This window comes from Diplotaxodon limnothrissa, linkage group LG3 (assembly GCF_057381915.1).
Source record: "Diplotaxodon limnothrissa isolate DT_005_m linkage group LG3, D_limnothrissa_male_GT1.1, whole genome shotgun sequence".
Taxonomy (NCBI): Eukaryota; Metazoa; Chordata; class Actinopteri; order Cichliformes; family Cichlidae; genus Diplotaxodon; species Diplotaxodon limnothrissa.
The window spans coordinates 51,889,268-51,916,698 of NC_140598.1; the positions used below are offsets into that span (position 1 = coordinate 51,889,268).

Sequence of the window (27,431 nt, forward strand, 5' to 3'; positions counted from 1 at the left end):
AAAACCGGATGAAAGGATAAATATATATTTGGAAATTGAAAATGAGCCAGGCACAAACAAGTACTATTTTGCTGTCTCTCTGCTCAGTTAGGCTAAAGAGATAGGGGAAACATTCTGCTTATCCCTTCAGCTAATCCCTTTAGACAAACGCTGAATCCCTCAGAGCATGGTGCTCATTGCAACATTAGCCAATGTGCTCTATCATAACTGATGATTGATTACTGTCCTATATTAAAATATATATATATTTTTGGTCATTTTTCAAATGAATTTTTCTTTGTCTTTGACTTCCCATTTGTGCTTGCAACAAAATTTTGACTTTAAGTTTATGAAATATTAGCAGACGTTATCTTTGAGTGGTTAAAAATACACATACCACAGACAATTCTACAATTCAAAATATAGCATGACCAAGACATACAAAATAAATGTAAATTCTTATTCAGTATGATACTCTATGAGTGACAGAGCACATAAACGCCGCAAGAAAGACAGAAATCAATTTTGTCATAGACTTCTATAGGACCAAAAATCCTATCGCCATCTGGTAGCTTTCAGATAGACTGCAGGTTAGCTTCTTTCTTTTTTTTCTAATGTGAAGCTATGTCCATGACGTCTATGATCTAAGTAAAAATGGCGGTTGCTCCTTCCCTCTCCTAAGCTGTCTTTGTGTAAAGCATCATTTTTTGTCCACCTGTCCAGTAACACATTTGAAAACTCTAGCTATACTACAAAATTAAGAGAATGTTACCTATCAGTCAGTAGGCTTTATTGTATGAACAAGCAGGCATTCATTTATAGCTTCATATGTTAAGCAACAGACAGTAGATGGCTAGCTTAGCTTACCTTAAAGACTTGAAATGGGAAAACAGGTAGCCTAGCTTTGCCTGAAGATAACAAAATCCATGTACCTTGCTTGAGCTTTATAAAACTCTAAAGTGTTAATACAGCATCTTTGAACCATCAAATAGGGTATGCAGCCGAAGATATGCTAGGCTAACCAGCTATAGCTTAGCTACTGGGCGGAGGGTGGGAGGAGCGGTATAGGTCCTTTCATCCAACCTCCAGTAAAGGGAATAAGAGTAGGCTATTCCCAGAAATGTCAAACTATTCTTTTAATAACGAGTGTCAAGAGGGAGAGAAAGTCTTTAAAGTGACTTGTGCATATGAGTGAAAGTGTGTGTGTGTTGGGCTCTAAATCCCATAGTGGGTGCCTCCCCATAATAATGATGCTATTAAACCCTTCTCTTAAGCTGACTTTGCTTTCCTTTTCCCTCGTCCTTTATCCCCCCTTCCCGCCTCCACCTTTCTCTCTTTCTATCTCCCTCTCTCACTCTCTCTTTACACCCCTGGCCCCTCTCTCACACTTTCTGAACGCTCAGTTGACCACCCCAAACGCCCAGTCCCTCAGTTTCTCCCCCCTGCTGCATTATTATTGCGTATGGCTCTCTCCTGGCTCTGCAGAAGCCATTAGCTGAGATTAGCAGTGGAGGAGCCAGGCTCTCTCTCTCTTTCTCCCCTCCTCTCCTTCTCTCTCCCTTTCGTTCACTTGCTTTATTTCTTTTTTTTTTTTCATTCAGGCTAGCTGTAGCCGCCACGCTTGCTGAATGATTACCATCCATTATAGGACCTTATTGTGCTGACAGAGGCAACTTCAGACCCCAGCCCTGGTCATAAAGAGAAAGAAAGAGTGAGAGGGGGAGAGGGAGAGAGAGAGAGACACTCACAGTCTTAGGCACATTCCCTGTAAGTGTAATGTGTAAAGTGTAATGTGTGCAGATGCATGTGTAAGGTAGAGAGGCAAAGAGCGAAGGATGGAGGCCTGAAAGGAGAGGAGGGAAAAGATAAGGCAAAAGAGAAGTGGGGTGTCTGCATAAGGGGTTTGGAAGCAGGAAGTGGCTGCTATGAATGCGAAACAAGGGGTGGGAATCTGGCAGCGATCGGGCAGTTATTACCAACTATTCGTCGAGGTCTGACGGATGCTACGGTACTGCACAGCCGGATGCTCGTGCACACTACATGTAGCGATGTTAACCTTCTCGGCGAGGGACGGGGCTCCCGTACCCTTGCTGTGATCCCTCAGGCAGGAGGCATCCAAACTCTCACACGATGCACCTTTTTGCTGTACCAAGAAAATTAAAAAATAAATAAAACACTAAAACTTCAGACAGGGCGACAAATCAAGTGTGATTTTTATTTAGAATAGGGGGGTGGAAGAAAATTTCAACAAAACAAGCTGGGCTCATTTCCTGGCTGCTGGATCGGATTGTTAGAGAGACAGAGAAAGACGCAAGCGAGAGAAAATTCTGTCACTTGACTGAAACAGGACAGTCATGGAATATCAATCATTTCTCTCATTTTCTTCCTCCACCCCCCCCCCCCCCCCCCCTTTTTTTTTCCCTTTTGTTACAACTTCTCCCTATATATAAAAGAAAAGTATGTTCTCTGTTGGCAGCATTTTTTTTTCCTCTTTTAGCCCACAAGGCCTGCAGCGAATAATGCGAAGCTCAAGCTCCGATCATAAAAATACATTCTTTTGTCTCCATTTCTTTTTCTCCTAAATGTTGTCTGGAGAAGAAGTGGGCTTTAAAAAGTTGCAAGTATACTTGGGGAGGAAGGAGGCGGAGGGGGTTAAACAGTACAAATCTGTGTGATTTCATGTAACAAACAGGAGGAGGGGGGATTTCTTTCAAGTGTTAACAACTCTCAACACCCCCAAAACACCCTCCCTTCCTCCATCTATCAGTCTGCTGCCTCTCTCTCTCGCTCGCAGCTTCTTCTTCAGAGGTTTGCTGAGCTGCATTTCAATGAGTTTTTCCCAAAAATAAAAAAAAAAGCCCCGTCAATTTTCTTGGCAGATCTCTAGAGCGTGATACTGTAAAACTAGATAAAAATGACAGGCAGCGGCAGAAATTCACCTGACTTTAAATCTGTGTCTGGATTGTTTTTTTCTTTCAAGAAAAGGCATGATGAAGACAGAAGAAGATGTGTGCGCATCTGTGTGTGTGTTCCTCTTCCGCATGTGCACAATTTACTCCCTCCATCCGTCAGCTCATGGTCACCACCATGTGTCTGTTGTTGACAGCCCTGGTAGTCTTTACAAGGTCTGGATTAGCATACCGTCAAACCTTGGTCCCACCCCTTTCACCTTTCATAGTTGCTATCTTTAGCCAATGCTAATACAGATACCGACATTTTTATCATGTAGAGGCAGCTAATGTGGGGCAAAGTAGCGGGTTGTGATTTATGAGAGGAATCAACATTAGTTTGCAAATTCTGAACACTAAATCATTGTGATTTTTACTATAATAATTAACTAACACAAAAACACACACCTTTCAGCTGTTCGTGTACTTTGTGCCTGTCTCTAAAGCACTTTGTCTCTAAATAAGCAGTTGGCTCTAAATAAAATAGAAATGCCATTAAAAAAACAAACACACACACACAAAAAGGTTCATACATTTTTCACAGCAGATGTTTGAGCTCTAGCTTTTTTAAAAACAATTTACTGTGATCCACACGTATCGATCCTATCATACTAGTATCGATCCGATACCGATACCAGCTTTGGTGTCCATGCTATCTATATTTGGGTCGATTGGCCCACCTCTACCGAATACCTCTGCTCTTAAGTTTGCACCTTGTATCACTTTCACCTGTCCTCAGATACAAGGTGCAAAGCATCTCTGGCACTGGTTAAAGCATCACCTTCCTATATTTCGACCCCATACATTAGCACTTCCTGCAATTGCATCCACTTCGTCTCCACTCTCCTCCATCTCCTCCTGCCCCCTTCGTACGCATCACTCTCAATCACATCTATCTTCTCGGATCTCCTCCTCCCATTTTCCCCTTTCTTGAGACCCTTCTTTATTTGTAATCTATTTTCTCTCTTTTAGTGAACCTCCCCCCCCCCCCCCCCCCCCCCCTGCCAATACCTTGCTATCTCTTCCACTTCTCCCCTTCTTTTTTTTTACTACTTTCAATCTCACCCCTTTCAGCCATGCTATTCTCTTTTAGTTTTCCATCTCATCTCGCTTACTCTCTCTCCCCCCTCCCTCTCTGTCTCTCTTTCTCTCCTGCCTGTTTCTCACCAGTCAATAATGAAAATTGCTTGCTACCTTGAATGGATTATGGGTGTGCGCAGGGGCCCCAGGTAGTTTGTTTGAAGGCGCAGCGGTGTCAAATGAAAAGGCCCGGGCCATTTTCTACCTGCCACGGGCCTTCTGCCTCCATCACTGTTCCTGGGGAAAATAAACAACAACAACAAACTGGCGCGCACGGCGGGGTGCGGGAGAGACGCACGAACGGCCACATGATGGAAGCAACCGGACGTGAGCGCGAGCACACCTGCATCCATCTCATCGACGACAGCGGATCAAGCGTTGCCACCGCACTCAAGCGCTCTCCTGCACCTTTCCTCTCTCTTCATCTCTCTTTCTCTCGGTCTCTCTCCTCCCCCTTTCTCCCTCCGGTCATGTATTATGAATGTTGCCTAATTACGCAGCCCCAGAAATTCCTCATACGGGCTGGCACATTTATTTGTTTGCTTTGTATCTCTTTGCCTTTCTCTTGTATGCAAAATCCTTCTGTGATAGACTTGTTTATTCCTTGGCTCTGCCTCGCTGAGATCAAACAATGAGCAGATTGAACGGGGACCGGTGCGCGATTGATGGTCAATCCTCGGGGTCGGTACGCGCCAATGGGGGGACAGACGAAGTGGTAAAACATGCTAAGCAAAGGGTGCATGTCTCTCCAATCCGAAGCACATATGCTTCGACTGTGACACAAATCTAAAGAGATGCGTTTTGTTTGCCTGCCGTCTTAATTATGCCAACCAGTTTACTGCAAAAACCTGACTTCTGCGAATGTGTGAATGCATGCGTGTGTGTCTAAGATTCGACGTATTACCACAGTTTGGTGCTGTGTATGAGTTAATGCTGCTGTCTTTTTTCTTTTTTCTATCATTTTCTCTTCTCTCTGTCTGTCCCTCTTTCTTTCTTACAGCAGTGATTTCTCCTAACGGTGACTCATGACAACTATTAATTAGGCCCACGAGTGGGAGTGTGTTTTGAAATTCGGTCAAGCTCTGACTGACAGCTGCTGCGTTATCGCCATTGAAAACATAATCACATAAAGCTTTGCATATTGCATCGTCCTCCGGCGAGTGTAAAGTAGCCGCATCTGTTTGACAAATATGTTAAGACGTCGCTTTTTCAACATTGATGCGGACAGAGAGAGATAGTGTGTGTGTGTGTGCGTTTGTCCAAACGAGGCTGCCTGTTTTAATGTCACATCCACTTAAACGCCACGTCCGTCCCTTTGCGAGTGCGCAGATGTGAGCTTGCGTTGTTTCGGCACTTGTGTGGGAGTGTGTGTGGGAGTGTGTGTGTTACTGTACTGGTGTGTGCGAATGCACACTTTTATTAATGTATAAAGATTTGTGCATGTGGGCTTCTCTTCTAAAGATCTTCGCTCATATAGTGAGACGTGGGCTTTTTTTCTCTTTCTAAACTGTCCAAACACCTTTTTAGGATAATGAGGATCAAATTGAGATGTACATATAAAAGAGCACAGCTGGGGAGTGAGAATGGGGGAAGGGCATTAGAGAGGGAAACAGCACTACCTATAAGCGTCTTGTACGAGTGAGCAATCTCTATTCACTGACCTTAATTGTGAATTTTAATGTAAAGCAAATGTTGTTTTTTTTTTGTTTTTTTCCAGCCAGCGACCAAAGTAAACCTGGGTGGAACAAAGACAGGCCTCCTTTGCATCTACAGCAACAGGTTTTGGACATAATAGTGCTTTTGTCCTTCACCCTACATTTTTACTCCTGTATGAATTTGTGCAGAAATCCAAAAAAAGAAAGAAAGAAAAGAGAAAAAAATCCTCTTACAGAAAACCAATAGTGCTTTCTGACTGAAGTCTGTGAATGCAGAAGGAGCTTTGGAGCTAAGATTTCACAGCCACTAATAAGCATTCAGCCTCATCTCCTCCTCTGCCTTGTGGTGACTTGGCTGCTAATGTGTGACTGACAACCCTCGGCTTCTGTGTTGATTGGGGCCGTTTTGCAGGTTGGATAAGCGCATGGCTTGATGGACAGATCTGGGCTGCAAGTGGGATGGGCGTGTCTCCTGTCGTCTCGTGCGGCTTCGGATCATACGCGTCAAAGCTTCGTCTTTTGTTGGCTACGCTTCCGCGAGAAGGTGTGCATCTCTGCTCTCTTATTGGCTCGCGTCGCTGGGGCTTTTGCCGAACACTATAATGCTGAAAAACTTTTCGGTGGATTTCAGCCATCTCTCTGGGATGGCCTTGGTTGGCTGGTAGCAGCGGGAGCATTGTTTTTTTTTTAGTTTGCCAGATTGCTGGGCCTTGCCTCTCTTGTTTGCCTGCTTAAATTAGCCCAGCAGGGACCTGTGGTTGCCAGAGTGATTTTATCTGGTCAAATTTTAATATAAAGTCCGTCCATATCTTCTTTTCGCTCCCTCCACATATTCCCTTCCCTAACAATCCGATCGATATGTATTAGCTCCAAGGAGGCTACCAGGCTTAGACGGTCACAAGGTCACGTGTGTGTGTAGTGCACTGCACAGAAAGCAGGTTTGGCTCTCCGTGATCACTGCTAATTATTAGCAGTGAAAAAATCAGCAGTAGTCCTGACCCACATCAGTGTCCATCAGAGCCACCGAGCATTGTTTAGTGCTCTAGAAAAGCACACTGAGCTCCTCTCTGTGTTTATGCAAACTCCACTTGGTATCTTAAGCAGATAAAGGCTCGGGAATCTTTTTAAATCCTATCCAGAGCCACCGTGCTCGCATCCGAGTGAAAACAACAGCATGTGACTCGCATCGCATATTGGTCCCTGCATTCAAATTGCAGAGCAGTGAAGAATGGTGAGGACCTCCTGTACGTTAACACCCCCCCCCCCCCCCCTCTTCCCCCTTCCCCACACTATCTTGTTCTGACATTCTGTTTGTTAAGCCTCCCAGCACTGTGAGGTATGGGCGGGGTTAATCAAAGGTCTTGAATGAATGAGGCATTGTTAATCCAGTTCAGATGTTGTATCTAGGGTAAACCCACGGAACCCAGCATGCACCAAAGACCTACACAGCACACAGTTAATGCTCCTAAACAGATGTCTTTTGGTGAGAGTGCATGCCAGTGACACACACACTAATAGCAAGAGCTTGCAAATTTATTGTCAAAACACACAGCCTCGCACAACTATTGTACAAATATTCAGCTGGACTAAGTGGCGTAATTAACCGTCATTTTACAGTCCACTGCGCCTCCAGCAGCCATGGTGGTATCACATTCTTACTTTCCTAAATGAGGAATTTTGTCCCACACCAAAGAGAATCTATTCTCGAAGCAAATGGCCGCGGTCGCCTCTCATTTAGCTACGCGGCACTTTAAAAACCGAAATTTTCATTTATTTATGTGGATTCTGGTGGTCTCTTTGCTATATCCACCTCACACGCTCCGTCTCTGCATGTCATCCTCTTCCCATCCTTCTTTTAGTCCTCTCCAACTGCAGCGAGGGCTGAAATGAATTTCGACTTGTCAATTCTGTTTGAAAAAAAAAGGGTGCAGAGAAGGGTGAGGAGAAAAAGAAGACAGAGAATTTAAAAAGCACGCCAGGTCGCTGTTTGAGTTTCTAATTGCCGGGGCCCGGAACGTGACCTACAGATGTGAGATTCCACCACTTGATGAAATATTAACTAGATTGTAGGACTCGGCGGAGATCAGCTGTGCCGGGAAGCGCTGCATGGAGAGAAAGGGGGGGCGACGGTGAAGAATATCAGGGAGACGGTGGCATCTCAACACGATTAAGGTTGATAGGGTCATGTAAAGGAATGTGGGAATGAAATGGAACTCATTAGTGGAGAGGGAGAAGGATGACAGGGACCTTTATTCATATGTGTGTGTGTGTGCTTCCTCGTGAGCATTGAGACACCCGAAAGTTCCTCCAAGGTCTTTACATGGCAGACAAAGCGTAATGTGAAACATACCGCTCACCTTATCACTGGATTTACAACCCAACAACCCCATTCGTCTTTCTCCACCTTGTTAGTATTACGCATCAGCCCCAAAGTGCTGAGATAAGCCAAGCGCGAGACACGAGAATTAAGGAGTGGAAGTGAGCGTGATGGATGAGATGGCGGGAAATATTCTTGACAGATGGATGAGAAATGAAAAGTTGTTGGTGCTGAAAAAACAAACTCACTAATGGCGATGATCACATCTGGATGGGCTGATACCTAGCAAATGTTGGTTTAAATAAAAAAAAAAAGCTGCTTGACTCCTGCAAAAACACCAAGAGCATTGTCTTGTTTTTATGCAGAACACATGTTTCTTTTCCGTCTTTGCTGTCTTTAGCCATTGCGGCACCATTTCTACACCGTCAAGTACCAAAAGAAAAGGACACTCACCTCAAACCCAACCCTCTTCAAAAGCACTCCCTTGGGAATACATGTCAATATTAAAAAATATATATTTATATATACAAAGGCAGCATATGCAATTTTCCAGGACTTGAAATAACATTCAAAGACAGATTTGCCTCATGGTGGTAAAGTTGCATTGCATGCTAACCACTAGCAGGGCCACCACTCACGCGTCTTTGTGGTGTATTATTCTGTAATGTATTGAGTTGTCATTTCTGCCTGACCTGCTTTTCTTTCTGGAGTAGAGGTAGAAAAAGAAGTAGAAGAAGAGAAAGACCAGAGGCACAGTGATGGGTGGAGGAAGGGTAGTGGGGGGGCAAACTAAGTACATGGGGGATAACAGAGACTGTAGCCTTCTAAATAACTAGCCTTCCAATGCCCCAAATTCATAATAATATAGTCTGCACTGCAGATAAATAAAACACACCCAATTTTCTTGTTAGTGTAGAAATGTGGGCCAGACAGCTGCCTCTGTGTCTTTTTTTTTTCCCAGATCTTTTACGAGATTTGTAGAGAGAGGAAGAGAGAGAGATTATTGTTGTGTTCTCTATCCAACTCCCTCCATGACCTCTACCTCTCAATTTACGCAGGGGGGTTAAATTAGCCAGCCTGATGAGGGCCGTCATTAGTGCGGTAGGGTGCTGGGCTTTGCTGTGCTACAGCGGTTGGCTCTTGCTTTTGTGAGGCGCTGAATAGGGAGAAAACCTGTTCTGCAATAACTAGGTGCAGCAGAGTGGATGGGGTTTGGAAACAGCCCAGTCTGAGGAAAACCCTGGGCATTGTTCTTAGATCAAAGAAAGAGAAAATGGCAATGTAATACAAGCTCAAATTACATGGATGTTTTGTCTTTTTATGTGACAGCCTCGATTTGGGAGACTTGAGTCTTGATGTTGGGTTGTGGCTTTATTTTTTTTTTCTTTTTCCCAAGCAGCCCTGTTGTGACTAGGTGGCAGAGGGAGGAAGATATTGAAATAGAGGTGGGAAGGATGGAGGAGGAGGGACACAGAGAATCCACAAGGACGCTGGAAGGCCTATTTATGGCAATCACAAACACACATATGGGTATTGATCTGGCATCACAGACCCATGATGTTGCCACTGCACGTGACGCGTGGCGCTCGTCACTGATAGCGGTCACGCTGGTCTCGCTTTAAATCGATGCCCAGACTGCCGCACACGATCACTGCCACCTACATCAGCTAGTAGTGTAAATACAGGGCCTGTATTGCATCAGTCCAATACCAATACCAGCGTTGGTATCGATGCTATCGATATTTGGACGGCTCCAGCCACCTCTAACACCAGCTCCTTTGTGGAGCTAGCGAGCAAAAACAGGTGCCGTCACTGCATATTGTGTGTATGCATGTGCGAGCGAGTCTCATCATCATCCCCTCACTATTAGTCCAGGATACCTCAATGGCAGCCATTGTTTTTCTGCTCCCCCTCGAAACCCCCGGCCTTCTAATTTCTTTCCATGTCTTGATTAAAAAAATTTTGAGGGTGGAGGTGGGGGGGCTCCTGCTTCTGCATTCCAGTTAGGTGCTTTCACCTGCACCATTATGAGAGGAGGGCTTTCACTTCAACACAGGATCCCTTCCATCTGCACTGCTGACACTCTCCCACCCACAATATTCCTTCATCCTCCGCCGCTGCTGGCTATCTCGCTGAAGAGTCTTTTATTCCTAGGATACCAGCTGCCCGTAAGGTGATAGGTGAAACAGGTGAAACACACATGTAGACATGCACACAAGTGGGCGGGGACCGAAGGCACAAGGGGGCAATGCTACGCTGGCACCGAACTCCTGCGGGAGCAGACGCAGGTGTCGAGTAATAATGGCTGCTTGACTTCTCGGTACCCTTTGGGTTGGCTATATATATATATATATATATATATATATATATATATATATATATATATATATATATATATATATATATATATATATATATATATTCTCTACATTCTGCCTGATGCCTTAACAGAGAGCTTCTTTGTTGGTGGTGTCCTATGTAACCTGACCACTTCTTATTCAGTGAATGGGAACAGCTTGCAGGCTACAGAGGGCAAAAACAAGGCCAAAGTCAGTCAGTTCTGAATGAATGTCTTTTGCACTCCTCCTCCAGTGTTTTCATTTTTTTTCTTTCCTGCGTTACTTTTGACTTATTTAAGGAGAAATACTAGAGGGAACAAACAAGCCGGGCTGTTAATTGTGTTTTTCGACACTCCTGTGTTCCCTTAACAAAGTGCCACAAGCAGAGTGCTGGAAAGCTGTGACAGTGGAGACCAAAACAACCTGATGCCATTATCAAATTTCCCATTAGCTTCCCCACTCCCGCCAAAAAAAAAAAAAAAAAAAAGTCTGCCCAGTCAACAACCGAGTAATGAGATCTAATAGGGCTGGACGAAAATGAGACCTTAAGAGCATGTTGTGGATCTCCCTGGTTTTATCTTCTTTTTCTTCCTTTCACTGGGAATAGTGTCAGAGAGAAGGCAAGATTGAGGAAAGGAGAGCAGAGAGGGGCTGCTTGCTAAGTGCACTCCAAGAAGAGCCTTGGAGGAAAAGGACTATTTTACATGCGGATTAGTGTGCATATCGCCGTCATCAGACAGTGATACGGGGTCTTGATAGACTATCTGTCTTTGATGCCTTCTGAGGCGCGGGAGCCTTATCCCTTTTTGCCTATTTTCCTCAAACACACATAGACTGATTCAGCTCTTTAGAGCGGCTGAGATTCTGCAGATTGGATTGTGAGATGCGTTTGCCACTTTTTGTAAAAGAGATCATGTGCCTTTCAAAGTGCAGGCAAATATCTGAACTGGCCCGTGTTAGTATGCAAACGTGCTTTAAATGGCACACACACAGGCACACCTGAGCGAGTCAGGGCATTTGTCTTACCTTTAAACACCACACATAAGTTTGAGATATTTACTTTTGAGAGAGACACAGAGACCTACAAAATGTGCACGTTTACTGTTTTACAGTCCATCGTTCGCTGCTGAACAGCTGTGTAGTGCACTGCTACGGCTACTTCATTTTGCATTCCTACGTCAGACAAAATGAACTCTGTCGGCTGGAAAAGCGGCGCCGCCTTTATTCCTCACCCCCATCCCAAATGCTATTAAAATTTTTGTTATGTTTTCCACTTCATCCCCCCACCCCCACTGGAAATAACACTTGGGGATTGTCTGGGCAGGAGCCAAACACACATAAATTTCAATATTAATTTGGTCGGCACCTCGGCAGCCTCCCCAGCCTCCTAATCTCCTACTGCATATCTTCATTATCTGAAAGTGTGCTTTCATCTTAATTCCATTTTCATCCATCAAACGTCGGGGAGGTTTGACCTTGCGTGATCTCGACCAAGATAGCGAGTCAGGAAGGGAGCCGCCGAGAGTGACAGAGACGGAGATAGCGGAGCGAGGGAAGGGGGAAGTTGGGAGATAAAGGGGTCCGAGTGGAGATGATGAGCAGGAATGGAAGGATTGTTGTTGAAGCTGTGTTAAAAACGTCTTTTGAATGCTTTTGGTAATAATCCTTACGTAACGCCGGCTGGAGTGCAACACCGTGACTCCTCGCTCCTCTGTCGACTCCTCTCCTACCCCGCTTCTCTTTATTCATTCCTTCCCTCACTCGCCCTGGGCTCTTTCCATCCTCCTTCATACCTCTCCCTTCACACCGTCAGTTTATTTATCCTGACATTAGGGTTTAATTACTCATTTGTAGTAATTGTTTTCATAATTGTTTGGATCGTAATCATCCCATGCTTCTGTTGTCAGGAACAGGTGGTGGATGGGACCTGTAAGGGAAGCCTCTGTGTGTCTGTGTGTGTCTGTGTGTGTGTGCATTGTGATCAGGACATACAGTTGGAATTCATTTGATTGAGGCAAAGACACGCCACCTGGTGGTACTGTTTCATTGAAGTGTGGGACGTGTGGGTGTTTCTAAAAGATGACAAGAGGGCGCAGACAACAGACAAGAGCTGCAGACACGCAAGGAGACGCACGCTACTTATCCCACATGAATGATACATGCCCCCATGATCATACTCAAATAGAACGCCTCATTAGTGGATAAGCTGGATATGCTCTCTAACCTCCCTCAATCTATCTCTCTTCTCTCTCTTTTTGCCTGTTTGGATGGCAGCCCTGATCCCCTAAATGCAGGTTATCTGTCATCAGTGACTCAGGATGGTAAATAAAGAATCATTTATCAGCCTTATTAAAGGCTCTACAGTGTCTCTTTCTCTCCTCCTTATCTCTGTCTTTTTCGTTCTTTGTCCCTCCCTATCCGAAGTCTGTCTATCCCTTTTGATCATATCGCTCCTTTTTTATTTTTCCTTCCCTCTCCCTCTCTCTGCGGTGGCGTTCGTTTTCTTTAGATATGGCATTTGAAGGCTTTTTACATCTTCCATCTGTGCATGTGCGGGACAGGTAGCGACACAAGCGAGCTGCCGCCTCTCATATCCTCAGCGGCGAATGCTCGGCTCCAGGCATTTGGCCGCTTTGCGCCGACTCCGGGCTTTGTTGATGCCATGTCATGCTTTCTGCTGACACCCAGACCTGTGTCACAACGAGCTAATGTTAGCGCCAGCCCCAGGCTTGTCACAAACTGACAGGAGTAGGCCGTTGGTCAGACGCAGCGCTGCCAGTGCCTGTGATGGATCCCCACATGCGACACCTAGATACCCCCACCCCCCCCACCCCCCCAAATGCCAGAGCTGAGAACCTTAGCTGAGGGGGGTGACATGAGAAATGACATGAAGATGCCAAAGACATGACACATACACATGAATGCTGACACTCAGACAGAGGAGAGGGACACTCGCACACACCTGAATGTGCAGGGAGCGATTTCAACTCGATACGCGCACACACTCAGTGAATGGCACGCCATTCAGCTGTCATCGCATAAACCGAGCACTGAAGTAGAAAAGGAGGGGGTAAAAAATACAGGAAATGCGATCTCAGGATTTGCAGGCAGACTCTATGTAAGCAACACCAGGGTCAGGGTTTGGTTGACACTCGTTCCCCATGTCTGCCAGCACTTGTGTCAGCAGCAGCAGCTATAACACGACGACACAGGAGAAGATCCCATCCATTCCTAATGAGAGGATGCAACATAATTCGTAGTTGACGGTAGCGGATGTTGGTGTTGAAACCCGCAAAAAAAGGGGGGAAAAAATTACCACCCTATACATGGAAGTACATCGACACTGACAAGCGTCCCTTTGTGAATTACGAAGCTTTCATTTATGCCTTTGAATGTCCTTTTTTTTTGCCTCATGCGGTCTGCTACATGACACTGGGCTCGTCTTCATAGTGTTCTTGGAGTTCAGCATCCAAAAAGCAGCTGAATCCTACAAAGGATGTTATTTGTCAGCCCAAAGCTAATCCACTGCCAGTCAAATCTACCCCAACCCTCCCCCCCTTCTCTACTGTCCCCACCAACAACAATTCATTTTGCTCCAACACCCCATAAACCAAAAAAAAGGACTTTCTCTTTGGCATTCAGAACAGGTCAGGGGTTGGACTAAGCTTCTGAAGATGTTCAAACCCATCCCACCAGAATAGTATCTCTGTTACACCAGTGGCCTAATCCGCCACTTGAAGAGCAATTAAAAGTTTAGCCCAGACTTTAAGAAAGTAACCACGTGTGATCTTTTTCCTGTCTTTTTTTTGCTTCCTCCGGGCCCGTCTCTCTGGCTTTGTGCATGGGGTGCATGCTAATAGCAAAGCGCTAGCAGTGGCACTCTTCCAAAGGCATTCCAACCCCACTGAGGAAAGAAAAGACTAAAGTGGACGAAGAAAGGAAATGGATCTCGGGATGGAAGGATCACCAGTTTTTATATCTTTTTTTTTTCATTTCAATTCTTTAACCTTTCTTTATTCCCTACGCTTCTTTTCAAACTCTTTCCAACGTTTGCATCTTTTTTTCCCAACTTCAATGCCCACTTCCTCATTTTTTTTTCTTTTCTTTCTCAATCCAAAGTGGTTCCCAAAGCACAAGCTCTGAGAATTGATCCCCGCAGAGTTTCCTGTGCCTAGCAACAACTTTATATGGCACAACCCCAACCATACAACAGTAAGAGGCATCGGAGAGTTCGTGTTTCGGGTTCCCCGCTGTCTTTTTGAATTTCCTTGAATGGTTTTTTTTGTCTTGCTGGACCGCATATGTTTATACAACTCTTCGTTATGCCAAAATTGAGGGCAATAAAGGGTCAGTGAGACTCAAGAGAACGGCGGTAGATGAGCACCGGAGGACAGTCAATTGATCGGCGTTCTGTCAGACCATAAAAGTGACCGGCTGGTAAAACAGAAGAGTAAAAACCACCCTCACGATTCCAAAGATCGACGGGAGAGTGCTAATGGCATCATCTACGCTTAACGAGACCGTGCGCCATGTTGCCCGTAATATCTGCACCTCATGTAATAAAACTTTTTTTAAAAGGTGTTTAAAAATGTTATTATCAAGCTTTGCGCCCATGCTTATTAAAGGACCCCACAGCTCACTCACGTAGTTATGAAAAAGAGATTGTGTGCACAGTTAGGGCTAGAAGGTGGAAGCTGGATGCCCTTGTAAGCTTGAAAAGAAAGTTAAAATAAAAGAAAAAAAACTCAGCAGAATAGAAAAAGAAGAAGAGGAGGAAAAACAACAACACTCTTTGCATCTTTGTTGACTCTGAAGATAACGTTGCAAAAAATAAAACCCTCAACTCGCAGAAGCCTCTTTTATCTCGTCTTTGTTTTTCTTTGGTTTCTCCTGGAGTCTCGGGTGTTCTTTGGAAACGGTACCCCAGTTTTTTTTCTTCCTCCTCCTGTCTCTCTTTTTCTTTCTTTTTTAATGGGAAAGAGTGACCTGGGTGGAATGTGCATGGACTAGTGAATTCTGAAGAAGACGAGGAACGGGAAGAGGAGCGCTGGAGCTTGACAGGGCCAAAGCTATCAGTCAGGCTAGAACCTGATACCTTCGACTCTGCGGGTGGTTGCCCTAAAAGAAAAAAAAGTTGCAGCCAACTGCTCTGTGAAAATTCCCACAACTTACTCAGCCCTAACCGAATCATTTTAAACCTCCGCCCCCCACCGGCCAATCACAGGGGGGACCTAACGGGCCGGAGAGACCCTCCACTTTCAGCCTAACGCCGCTTGCTTTTAACTGCTGAGGCTGCAACGCATCAGCATTCTCCTCTGTAACGTGGTACCTGAGTACAACTGAGCTGCACCCAAATAGAACCTGAACCCCTCTTGATCAGATTCCGATTGATTTCCAGTCAGTTCACCTTGAGGACATTTGTCTCGTTTAACGCTTCAACATCAGTGCATCTCATGATCTCTGGAATTTGCGGTACTCGAATCACACCGCGTGCATTTGATCTTTGCAAAGCGAGCAGGCGCAATTGGGTTAAGCCAATTTTGGATCTCTGTAAGTATGTTGTTTGGTGTACCCTGGCTATTTGGCACTTTCTTTGTGTCTCAGGTGGCGTATCACAGGTCACTGTCTGGCTGCCATTAAATATGAAACATGGGTTCTTAATTACCAATTGGCACTTTTGGCAATCGCGAATGTTCTCGTGTGTCATTCCTTTCTCTTTACTCTATCCTGGCCTCTTTTTCTCCTTTCTTTTTTTAAGCAGGGTCTGTATCTTTCCTTCCATCTCCCTTACTCAAACTTCCTCCTCTGGATCCTTTCTCTTGGTTGACTGCAAAAAGACACTGGTCCTGCAGTTTATGTTTGCTCCCCTCGCCCCACGTCCAACCCAGCCACAATTGCTTCCTGTGGTTCACGGTAGCGGGTCACTGCCATCTGCCAAGGGTATTTACAGCTGAAATTACACACACACATACACACACACACACACACATACACACTGTGCATTTCAGCTAGACTCACTTCCATCGTTCTTCCATCCTTTTCTTCATTCAGGGGCTCCATTATAAAGCCAAGTCTTCCTATTGACGTTAAAGTCCTTGTATAACCTAGACTGATCTTATCAGCTATTTTCAACCAGGGTTGTTGGTCTGAGGTTTCATGAAAAGGCAGAGCTCTCCACTTTAAGCAGTGGGTTATCGTTCAAGGTTTTCTGAGAGATAAAAGAAGAAGTAAGACTCACACAAAGTGTGGCTGACAGCGGCTCAGCATTTTGTTTTTGGGGGGGGAAGAGGAAATGAAAATCAAATCCAAGAGGTCACACATTATTGACACTAGTGGCACGGGTCTGTTTTTATTGGCTTTAGGTTTGTTTGAGCGCAGGCTGCCCATCTGTTTTCCCTTTAGCATCCAGGAAATAGCCCGGGCCGAACTTCAGCCAGAGGTCCCAGTAAACCTGTGGCTTGTTTGCACTGTTCATTTTTTTTGAGGGATGACGGATTTGCTCAATCATCCGTTGCTGTCACAGCTGGATTTAGATTGCAGGCACACCCCTTAAAGGCCCTCTGCTGTCAGGACCCTATAAGACTTCCTGGCATCTGGCAAAAATAGAGCAAAGGAGCGTTAACTTGTAATGAAACCCATATATTAAAAGGTTGGCTACTCTCTGACAGGTAGCAGCATGGGGTTTTTACAGCGTACTTTCTCACGTATAAAACGATGGCTTTTTGTACAATCCTCCCCTCATCCCCAGCGGGTCACAGCAGATGGCTGCCCCTATCTGAGCTGGAAGTTTCTTCCTGTTAAAAGGGATTTTTTTCCTTCCCACTGTCGCTAAGTGCTTGCTCACAGGGGGGTCGTTTAATTGTTGGGGTTTTCTCTTTATTATTGTAGAGTCTTTACCCTTGAATATGAAGCACCTTGAGGCAACCGTTGTTATGATGTGGTGCTAAATAAAAAAACTGAATTGAATCGTCTTCAAATGTCCCCAAAATATCCATCATATATTGGACAGTCAATAAAGTGAAGTGGCTTAATCACAGCTTAAGTTTTTTTTTATTTTAATCCTATGGCTGTCCTTTAAAATGCCATTTTCATTACGAGCGTGTATGTGTGTGTACATGTGTGGCAGTGTCTCTGGCTCAGTCACTGCTGAAATGACTGGCAGCTGAGTGGAGCAGAAGGGCAGGAGGTCAGGGTAGGAGGTAGAGGGACCAGCATCAAAGGGCATGTAGTAAGTCAGGCTTAACAAACACTCCAGGTCTGAAAATGGCCAATATCTAGTGAGAGGAGGTCAACTCTGTGCCATATGACAGCATGGATAGACAGTGAGGAGGGCAGCTTCACTCACTTTTTATTTCTCCGTGTGAAATCTCACTTGCCCGTGCTCATGCATTACATTATCTTCGAGCAAAATCCCATTTGTCAACCCAAGTCCTGTGTGTATGCATGCATGCATGTGTGTGCGCGCGTGTGTGTCCGTATGCAAAGGAGATAATTGTTAAATTTTCCCTGCGGTTTGGACATGTGTCGAGTCCCAAAACGGTCTTCCCTGTGAATGAGAGAGAGAGAGAAAAATTGGTCGTGACAACCAGAAAGCCATATGTTATTTCACACAGCATGCTGGACAATTATTTATTTATTTATTTTCCTGTGCTGGCAACTAGCGAAGCACGCACCTAGATGTAGGCACACAAAAAGAAGTTGAGAAAAAAAAAGGGAACCACAGAGAAAGAATCACTTTAAGAAAAAAAAAATTCATTTATTTAAAAGACACAGAATGAAGGGAGCGAAGGTTGCTGTGCAGACGGCGGCGGTTGCTGCAGATTCTAATCCAAAGCCTCCGGCGATCTCTGCATGAACTCCATTTCTGGTCTGCAAACAAATTAGGTTTTTTTTTTCTTTTCTATCTTGCGTTCCCTCCAGTGAAAATAAGGGGGGAAATTCAGGTGAATAACATGCATTTGTTCATTTTCCTTTCTTTTTTTTTCCTTCTTTTCTCCCTTCCAGTCAGTTTCTTTCCACCCCACCCCACAAACTCAATTTTTCCTCGGCGTGCACCGGCTGGAGTGTTTCTTTTCTTTGCCGCGATCTCGCCTGCTATTCATTAGGCAGCAGTCATTTAATTTGTATCATTAGAAAACCGTGTTTCCCAAGGACTATGGCACTGCTCTAAATCTGATCCAGACAAAGTGCTTTTTTTTTTTTTTTAGCTCAAATGGACTTGTTAACACACACCTCTCACTAAACAAGTGTTTTGAAGAAATAGAATAAAACCAAACAAACAAACCAAAAAGAAAACAGGGTTTAATATCTTAACATCTCTTCAAGTGTTATTACACTTATAGAGAGCAGTTCTCCTTCTGGGCTCCGGTTTTAATTATGCAACAAATGTTTGACTATCCAAGTGAAATTTGCATGAATATTTATACCAATTCATTTGTTGAGTGTTGATTGTAATTACATGGAAACATGATTTATTGCCAAGATTGCTGTGTTAGCCAGCCAGCCATAGAAAGACAACCAGGCAGAAATATATAAATATATGTAAATTTGCCCACATACACACACCCGTTCAGCAAAAAAAAAAAAGCTCTTTTTTCCCAGTGGCTTGTGGGAAATTTTCATTATCAGAAAGAGAATACGCCACACTGTGTGCCTGGCAGAACTTTCTTAAACTAAGTTTAAGAGTTTAAATGATGGAGAGGTCCACTTAAAAAAAAACATGACTGTTCACCTCAAAATCAGGTTTACAGCTTTTGACCGTGACCTGTAGTGCTGCGCTGTTTCGGTCTCAATTTGCAAGAAATTATCTGTAGACATGCTGGACATCTCTTGAATATAATAGAAGTGAATTGCACTCACTGTGTTGGAGCCCAAAACAGTAGATTTTACAAAAACTCAGCATAAGTGTTTCTTGTCATAGAATCATGGCCTGGTTACTTAAGAAAAAAAAGGAAAGAAAATCTGATAAATGAAGTGTAAGTAATTATATTTGATCTTAAGTGATGTGGTGACCAGAAACTTTTGGCAACTTAACTGACTTTGAGCCAAATAACCTTTGGTGACTGTTGGCGGATGGGACCCGAGATAGACTTTTCTCAACTTATATGCACGAGACTGAAGCGACTACCATGAGAAGATAGGATACCACTGACTGAGACATGAACTGGTAGTACATCCAAGAGTACGGTACCTAGATAACAGAAGCCTGGAATGTCCGAAATGGACTACGAGTTTGTTTCAAAGCAAATTGTTTCTAAGTGAAAGACAGTATAAAAAAATGGACGTAGTTACCGTGACATTGCTAGTTGTTCTTTTGAAGTCTCCCTCAGATTCCTCAAGATGAGCTTTGTCAAACAATAGATGCGTCGAGAGATGGTGGGTCTGACTGTAAATCCACAGTCTGAGTCGCTAACGAGTTCTATTGAATAACTTACAAAATATACTTAATTTTTATTCTAATATCACCTAAAAATGAGTGACTGAGCCCATGAGCAGGAAAGAGTGTACAAAGGTCATTTTAGAAAGCCATTTTCCAATAGACCAGTAATCTTTTCCCACGTGTGAGACTAATAAAGGTTTATCTTATCTTATCGTTTATGTAACCACTGCTATCGTCCTCTGATGGCCTTTGCTATGTCCATGTTTCATGCCACGCTCCAGATACATCGGAATTTGGATGTCCGAACTCAGGAGCAATGTCACTTAACGTCTAGATGCACCAGTCAAAAGAACCAAGTAGCTGGCCAACATCACAGCCAAGCTCGTCCTCATATCACCAAGCTAGATGCTTTTTTGGGGGGTGGGATACAGTTGGTATTTTTGGCAAAATCAAGTGTGTTTTCTTTTCTTTTTTGGGTAATTTGGTCCTGACAATAGACATTTGTGCTGAGTATATTTTTTTTAAAGCATTTTTATCAATTTATTTATTTTTGTCTTTTGTGGACCGCAAGGCTATTGGCGTCTACTCAACAGAAGGGAGACATTTTTAGAGCTGATTTCTTCAAAACTAGGCAATTGGGATCAAAATGTTTGACTTTGCAGTGAGCTGTCCCTTTAAGCTGGCCTTTCAACACTTTGTTTTTGAGTTAATGGATCTCTGCCACGTGTAAATATCTGTTGACAGAAGGAGTTTGACGCGATGCTTTCACATCTGCGTCTGAGACTGAGCGACAGTGTTAGATGAGTTACGCATGATGTGCAAATTTCAAAGTGCAGGCAACCGTGGCTGATAATAGATTGTACTTCATCAGGTGACACGAATGGGGAACGAATGGAGGGAGAATGCTTTAAGAAGAGAACATTTTTGAGTAATGGGCCTCTGTCCCTGTGTAATATTCTTATGATGAAACAAGGAAACAAGGAGAGCAGAAGGAGGAGTATGTGTCTGTGTGTAGAGGTGTGTGCGTGGGACGTGGGGTAAAATCGGAAGAGATGGAGAACATGAGAAGGTGATGAGGTCCAGTGAGGTGCAAGAGAGAAGATGTGCTGCACCAGAGGCGAGCTCCGACAGTGTTTGCATGTAATTAATTAACGGCATTAGCCATTTGTAATGCCATTTATTCTGGTAATGACCAAGCCTGGTGTTTGGTTCTTCGCCCTGCGCTCATTCTTTCTTTCATTTCTCCTCTCTGCCATTTACCTTTGTACAACGCTAAGGCAGGGGATTAGGAGACACGGAGAGTGGAAAAAGAAAATCAGGCTGATACAGTGAGAAAGAGGCCTCGGCTTTAATGGCATGCTCTGTTACTGCTTAACACAAGACACTGTTCAATAATGTGTTAGAGCGGGCTACGCATATTGACAGCGTGAACCCACAGCTCATCAAGAAAAGCCTTTTGTACGTGCGCACTTAGTCGCATGCTGTCAAGTGGGTGTGCCTATTTGTGTGCGCCCGTCTTTTGCCTTTTGCGCCTTCGCTCTCTGGCAGCGAATCAGACCTCCCGGAGAGCTGAAAGCTTGTTCACCTTGTCCTCGTTTTAGTGGGAAAGTAAACAAGTGAATGAGGCTGATGCACCACCATTCCCCCACTCCCACTCCCTCTTTCCATTTTAGCTGTATTTAACACACAAATCTAGCTAGCTACCATGTCTCCTTGGTCCCTTGAGTTCTAAGCGTGCTTGTGAAAGACTCCTTTGTGCAGCTTCTTCTGTGTCCTTTTGAAAGTTTTCAGGGTTAGAGAAAGGCAAAGTAGTTCTTTCTTGGCTACTCTGATAGAAGAGATCATAGTTTTATTTTTGAGGGTGGCATTAGAGCTAGTTTGGTTGCTAAGGTAGCTGCTAATACCCTTAGCCATGGCCTTCACTGAGTCTACGTATCCTAGCCTCCCTTGTTTTCCTAACCTATGTCCCTGCCATCCTGACTTGAATCCCTTCTATTTCCAAAGGATCCCGCTCCCAAGCTGACATCCAATAATAAAAGTTGAAAAAAAAAAAAAGTAAAGAAGTCCCTTTAATAGTGACCCTCGGCCGTTTGGTTTCTCTTGTAGCCGTTTCGCCGAGTGACCTTCTCGGTGGTGAGCCAGCCCCAGGATCCTCACCAGCAGGGATCGCTGCAGAGCTGCTACGACAGCGGCCTGGATGAGTCGGAGACACCGAGCAGCAAGAGTTCGTCGGGCCCCCGGCTGGGCGCCCTTCCCCTTCCCGAGGACAGCTACGAGAGGACAACGCCGGATGGCAGTGTCGGTGAGGCAGAGCACATGGAAAATGGTAGGGGCAAACACTGAAAGGAGATGTAGAAACCGTTAAGACACAGGAACAACACATGCACATAACTGGCTAGAGAAATCCAAGCGGGACGCTGTAGAAAGCATCACAAGCAAAGTGCAGAAACACACGAGCGTCCCTTTTTCTTTCTTTCCTTCTTTTTTTGTGCTAAAATGCTTCTGTTGTCAGTTCGACATTTCTCTGTGCCAAGGGTATGGATGTGGTGTGGCGCTTGTGATGCAACTATTTTTTGCTGAAGCCTAAAGCTCATTCAGTGTACATTGTATGAACAACGAGGTCCGGGATTTATTATAAAACCGAGGTCTCTGTTTCAGAAACAGAAGGCTTATTTGATCAAAGGGGCTACAAGAGGGAATATGTAGCAGACGAATTCTTTTAGATCAACCACCTTTCAGGGCCGTCTTTATCCTTCTAGTTTGTTGCTTTGTTGCACCGTTTTACAAATCCCGCTGAATTCCGTTTGCAGGCTAGATCTCAGCTGCAGGGGAGGATAGGTGTTCAGCAAGATCTCGCTCTCTAGCTCGCCTTGCATTCTTTGAGATAAAGTAAAAGAGGTGTAACGGGGAGGGGGCTAATACTCTGAATTGTTTAGAAGCTGTACAGGCAGCTGCTGCACTGATTTGTGATTTGTGTTTGGCCTCGAGGCCCTCACCAAGGAGTTCATTTTGCTTCAATTAAGGGATCGAACCGATGATCCGTGTGTTGTAATGCATAAAGACTCCAGCCTAGAGAGAGTGGACGGGAGCAGTGGCAAAGTGAAAAAAAAAATCCTTTGTAAAAGCTTCTTCTCTTGCAGAACCTTCTCCTCACAGCTAGCCTGAACTAGTTTCCTACCAAAGCCAAAATATATATGTGTGTGTGTGTGTGTGTGTGTGTGTGTGTGTGTGTGTGTGTGTGTGTGTGTGTGTATGTGTATCTGGGTGTGCAGTGAGAGATGAGGGTAATGGTCCCATTCATAGTCTAGGAGTCTGAGGCGATGCTTAACAAGGAGTAGCTGTCTTGAGAGTGCTAAGCCTAAGTGCAGAGGCTTCCCCACTGCAGCTTAGGATAAGGATATTCAAATGGCTTAAAGATTCACATCCTCTCTTTTTTACAATGGAGCTGTTAGGCGGATGATGCCCTTACCTTATTTTAAATCAGTGCGGTCAACACAAGCACCATTACATCCACAAGGTGGAGCCTGGACAAACACCTGGTTCTACCTCAAGGGCCGATGTCTAGTTATGGTGTTTGCACTGACTCGAGACAAGCAACAGAAAGTTAGTCAAATCAGACAGATGGGCACATCAAACAGGCCGTTATACCGGAGTGTCCACAGTGAGCTTTTTCAAATTTCGGCCCCGACACAGATTGAAGGGGATTTGAAACACTTTGATGTGAGCATGTGAGCTGATAAGGCTACCTCGTGGATATTAAAAATCTCAATTTTCCGACAACGAGTGCCCATTAAATTACCAAATAAGTCTTTAAATTAAAAGGATCGTTTCATTTTGGTTTCTGTTACAGGAAGGGGGGTGAGTTGATAGCGATCCGGTTAAGGAGCCTGTCGAGTAAAACCACTTTTAGAATAAATACGGCACAAATAGGGAAATGCATTAAACCAAAGATGGAGCGTTTGATACCCAAGGAGCTCTCATACTGGTCCAAATATGCCCACCAGTTTCACTTCTTAGCTCAATGTGCATGTTTTCGCTAATTCCTCAGCTTGGTGAAAAGCATACTGACGCTTCAGAGGAGATTTGCTGGAGAACAGAGTCAAGGTCAATTCATGAATCAGTCTCCATCTAAGAGAAACAACACTCTCCGCTGTTGCTGCTATCTTTAGTGAGATCGGCTGAACTGGTGTGTGTGCGTGTGTGAGAAAGGCAAGGCAACAGCACATGTGTGATTGGAAGAAAAGGGAGCGCTTGTGAACGCTGGCTTGATATTGTTTAAAAAATCAGCCTCTACATCTCACATTTCTTTTGCAGCACAGTTATACAAATTGGAGTTCTTACACAGTTTGTACTCCGAGGCTATGAGCTGATATAATCTGGTAGGCAGCGGGGTGGCCTTGTGGTCTGAGAGAGACTATAATTGGTCTAGGTCCTGTGATTCAGTCCCAGAGAGAGAGAGCGAGAGAGAGGGAGGAAAAAAAAAAAGCATCTCTGTGCTTCCAGTTAAAGCGTCCTTGAGGACACCGCCAAGTCCCTGCTTGCTCACTTATGGCAGGTCGCTCTGAATGAGGGCATCAGCTAAATACCTAAGTGTAAAGTAAATGCAATCATCTAAGGTTAGGCTAAATATTGGCAAACTGCTTCAGCCTCTGCGGTCATTAGCATCCCTTCTCGTGTTGTGGCAGGAGCTCGCACAGAAAGCATCAGCACCGCATTTACTCAGTGTTAACCCCCACCACCCCACCCCCCAAACATGCCTTTTTTTTCCATTTTTTTTTTTAGAAAATGAGGGCATTACGAGGAAGAAGGAAAACAAAAGTCAGCAGATGGCTTGCTGTGGCGCTTGTTGCCGACAAGGGCATCATTAGCGGCATGTAACTATGTAACTGCAGACATTTATGTGCGTAATGCAACGGCTATGTCCTATAGTAGGCCCAAATCTCAACCTTGCCCCTGGAAGCATTAGTATCTGTTTGACAACTTTAGAAACTGAGGATTTGAGAGTTGTTGTATTTTTTCCCCCCTTGTTATCGATCCATCATGTTTGATTGCCGTCTCTTTGTGTTAGGGTGAAATGCAGACAAAAGCGAGTGTCTGCTTTTTTCGATTCGGAGCATTTTCCAGCTCTCGGTTACTCGTTGTCGATCAATGTTCGCACGAACAATCGGCCTCCACCGCAGCTGCTCACATTCATGAATGCATGCATGCAAGTAGCCCCCACCACACACACACACACACACTCACATTGTGTGTTCACCCTGCCTCCTTTTCCCCGTCCTTCCTTTCTTTCCACCCTGCACAGATGTGCTGAGGGACCGTGTTTTCTTTTCCTCATCTCCTTCATCAAGGTCATGTTGCAAACTTTATTATTTTCTGTTGGGTTCCTTCTTTCCGTGGGGAGCGTTAAAAGAAAAACATTTAAAATAAAAAAAGCAAAACAAAAAACAATCAACCTCTCCATCCAAGACAGATTCTTCCCACACTGACTCAGAACAGGGAGTTCATCGTGGGAATATGAACACATTGTTGACCTCAAACACACACTGCTTGATCAGCCTGAGAGACATCCAAAAAGTCTGTGCCAGGAAGCGATAGGAAGTTTTGCTGCACCTCTCCCAACGCCGCTGAACAAAACTGAAATTTCATACTTGCGAGTTACCTGCTCAGGACGCAAAATAATTCAATTTTGCTGCCATTATACTTGGGCCTCCGTATCGCTCAGAGACGCCACTCGGTACGTCTCAATGAAGTCTTGGTCTTTTTTTGATGCTCAGTTGGACCCCCACCCCTCCTCGCACCCTCGCATCCTCACTTATTCATAAGCTTACCCCGGCGCTCATCAGATATTCATAAACATTTGGAGTCAAACAGCCGATTAGGCCGTTATGGATGTCGAACAGCCCTTCCAGATGTACGCCGTTATCGGCGGGTCAAAGACTCGTGCTCTATTATTGATCGCCGCATCGCCAGGGGGGCAGAGGATTTTTCAATTTTTACCGTGTTAGTTCAAGTGCACTTCAAAATAACATGCTTCCACATTGCTCTTTCATGAGAGCAATGTGACAGAATCTGAGCAGCTCCCGGCACTGAAGATGTAATAACATTTTTCAGTAGATCAGTGCAGCTATGCAGTGTGATGTGCTTGTTGCTGTAGGTCACGCTGCCAAGGATGTATCGCATTTGATCCACAACATCACATTATATACATATATTTTTTCTTTACAAAATTGCTAATATATATCTATAACCTCTTACTTTTAAGGTTCACCTTTTGCATTCAAACCATGTTATGTACACTGAGCTGGCAGTGGCTATGCTGGGGTTAGCAAGGCCTGCTGATACTACTGTATGTGGACATAGCACCAAATCACAACAGCAGTCGCCTCAAAGTGCTTCATGTTGCACGGTAAAGAACCTACAGTAATATAAAGAAACCCCAACAATTCGAAGACCCTCTATGAGCAAGCATTTGGCAACAGTGGGGAGGAAAAACTCTCTTTTAAGAGGAAGAAACCTTTCCCAGAGAGGTGCAGCTATCTGACCTGACCATTTGGGAACGTTGAGAATGTAGAGGACAGGACAGTGTTAATAGACTTTGTATTTTCTGCCTGAATTTTGTTTTCAAGAAATATACAATGCTTGTGTGATATGCGCAGTATAACTAACGTATAACCTGACTTGTACCTGCAGGAGATCGTTGACTCAACTTTTTATTCACCTCTGCATCACAGTGCAGATCTCACAGAGGCTGACGCCTGTGCTGAACGCAGAGGCAGAGGAGCACCGCAAATTTATTGTAGCCTCTAAGAGAGTGATAGCACGTCCTACTGGCTGCTAATGTTAGCATGCCTCCCACGTTTTCTTTTCTGCATTGGCTGGCAGACAATCACCCACAGCACACACACACAGACACACACACAGACCAAACACTACCTTTCTCCTGTCTGTCCTGCTGAGAAATCTCGGGGTACCACCGCTGGATTACAAACATCATCATTTAGCATTGGCTAGTCGGTTCAATAGAGTAGGACAGACAAGTGGCGCATCACAGCGGTTATCAATCAGGTAGTCAGCGAGAACAAACACCATCTGAGCCTTTGCTAACAAAATCACCAAGTACAAAGCAAACGCCGGACAGACAGACGCTCAAATGCCCACTTTTAGACAAAAATCATCTCTTTGTCGTCTTACACACACACACAGACGCGTGCGCGCACGCACATCCACCCTTCATTCGGCGCAATGAGCCACTGAGTCATTTTCCAGCTCTGTGAAGCACCTCACTAGATCACTTCATTGTTGTTGTTTCTCCATTTCCAAAGCTTTACCCGTTGGAATGCCGCTTTGCCTGGTTAATAGTGTGCGTGTTTGTGTGTGAGGCTGTTCATTAGGCAGGCCCAATTGTAGGGCCAGATGGCAAAGCGAGTTTGTTTAATTAAAACCATTCATATTTCAAGAGTCGAGCGGCAGCAGCGCTGGTCTTAGGTCTGATTTCCCTCAACTTGGTGGCGAGATTTGTGTGTGTGTGTGTGTGTTTCTGTAACTGGTAGTGTAAAAAAAAAGAAAAAAAATCACTCAGCGGAAGGGAGCCGTGCTATCAATCAGCATGTTACACAATATATTCACCCCACCGCCTCCCGCTTGTGCATTCCCCAAGGTCACGGCGTAAAAACACCACAGCATTAATCCGAAAATTAAAGTCAGCAAAGGAATGAAAGGGAATGATAATCTGTT

The 27,431-nt window shown here is 44.5% G+C and overlaps 1 protein-coding gene across 1 annotated transcript in view; it reads left to right on the forward strand.

The window, feature by feature from the left end:
- Positions 1–27,431, forward strand: part of pcdh7b (protocadherin 7b) — a 125,049-nt gene that overhangs the window by 34,867 nt on the left and 62,751 nt on the right. Inside the window, exon 2 of the mRNA XM_085350344.1 lies at positions 21,804–21,999. Within this exon, the coding sequence (XP_085206470.1) occupies positions 21,804–21,999 (196 nt within the window). The remainder of the gene's footprint in view (positions 1–21,803; positions 22,000–27,431) is intronic.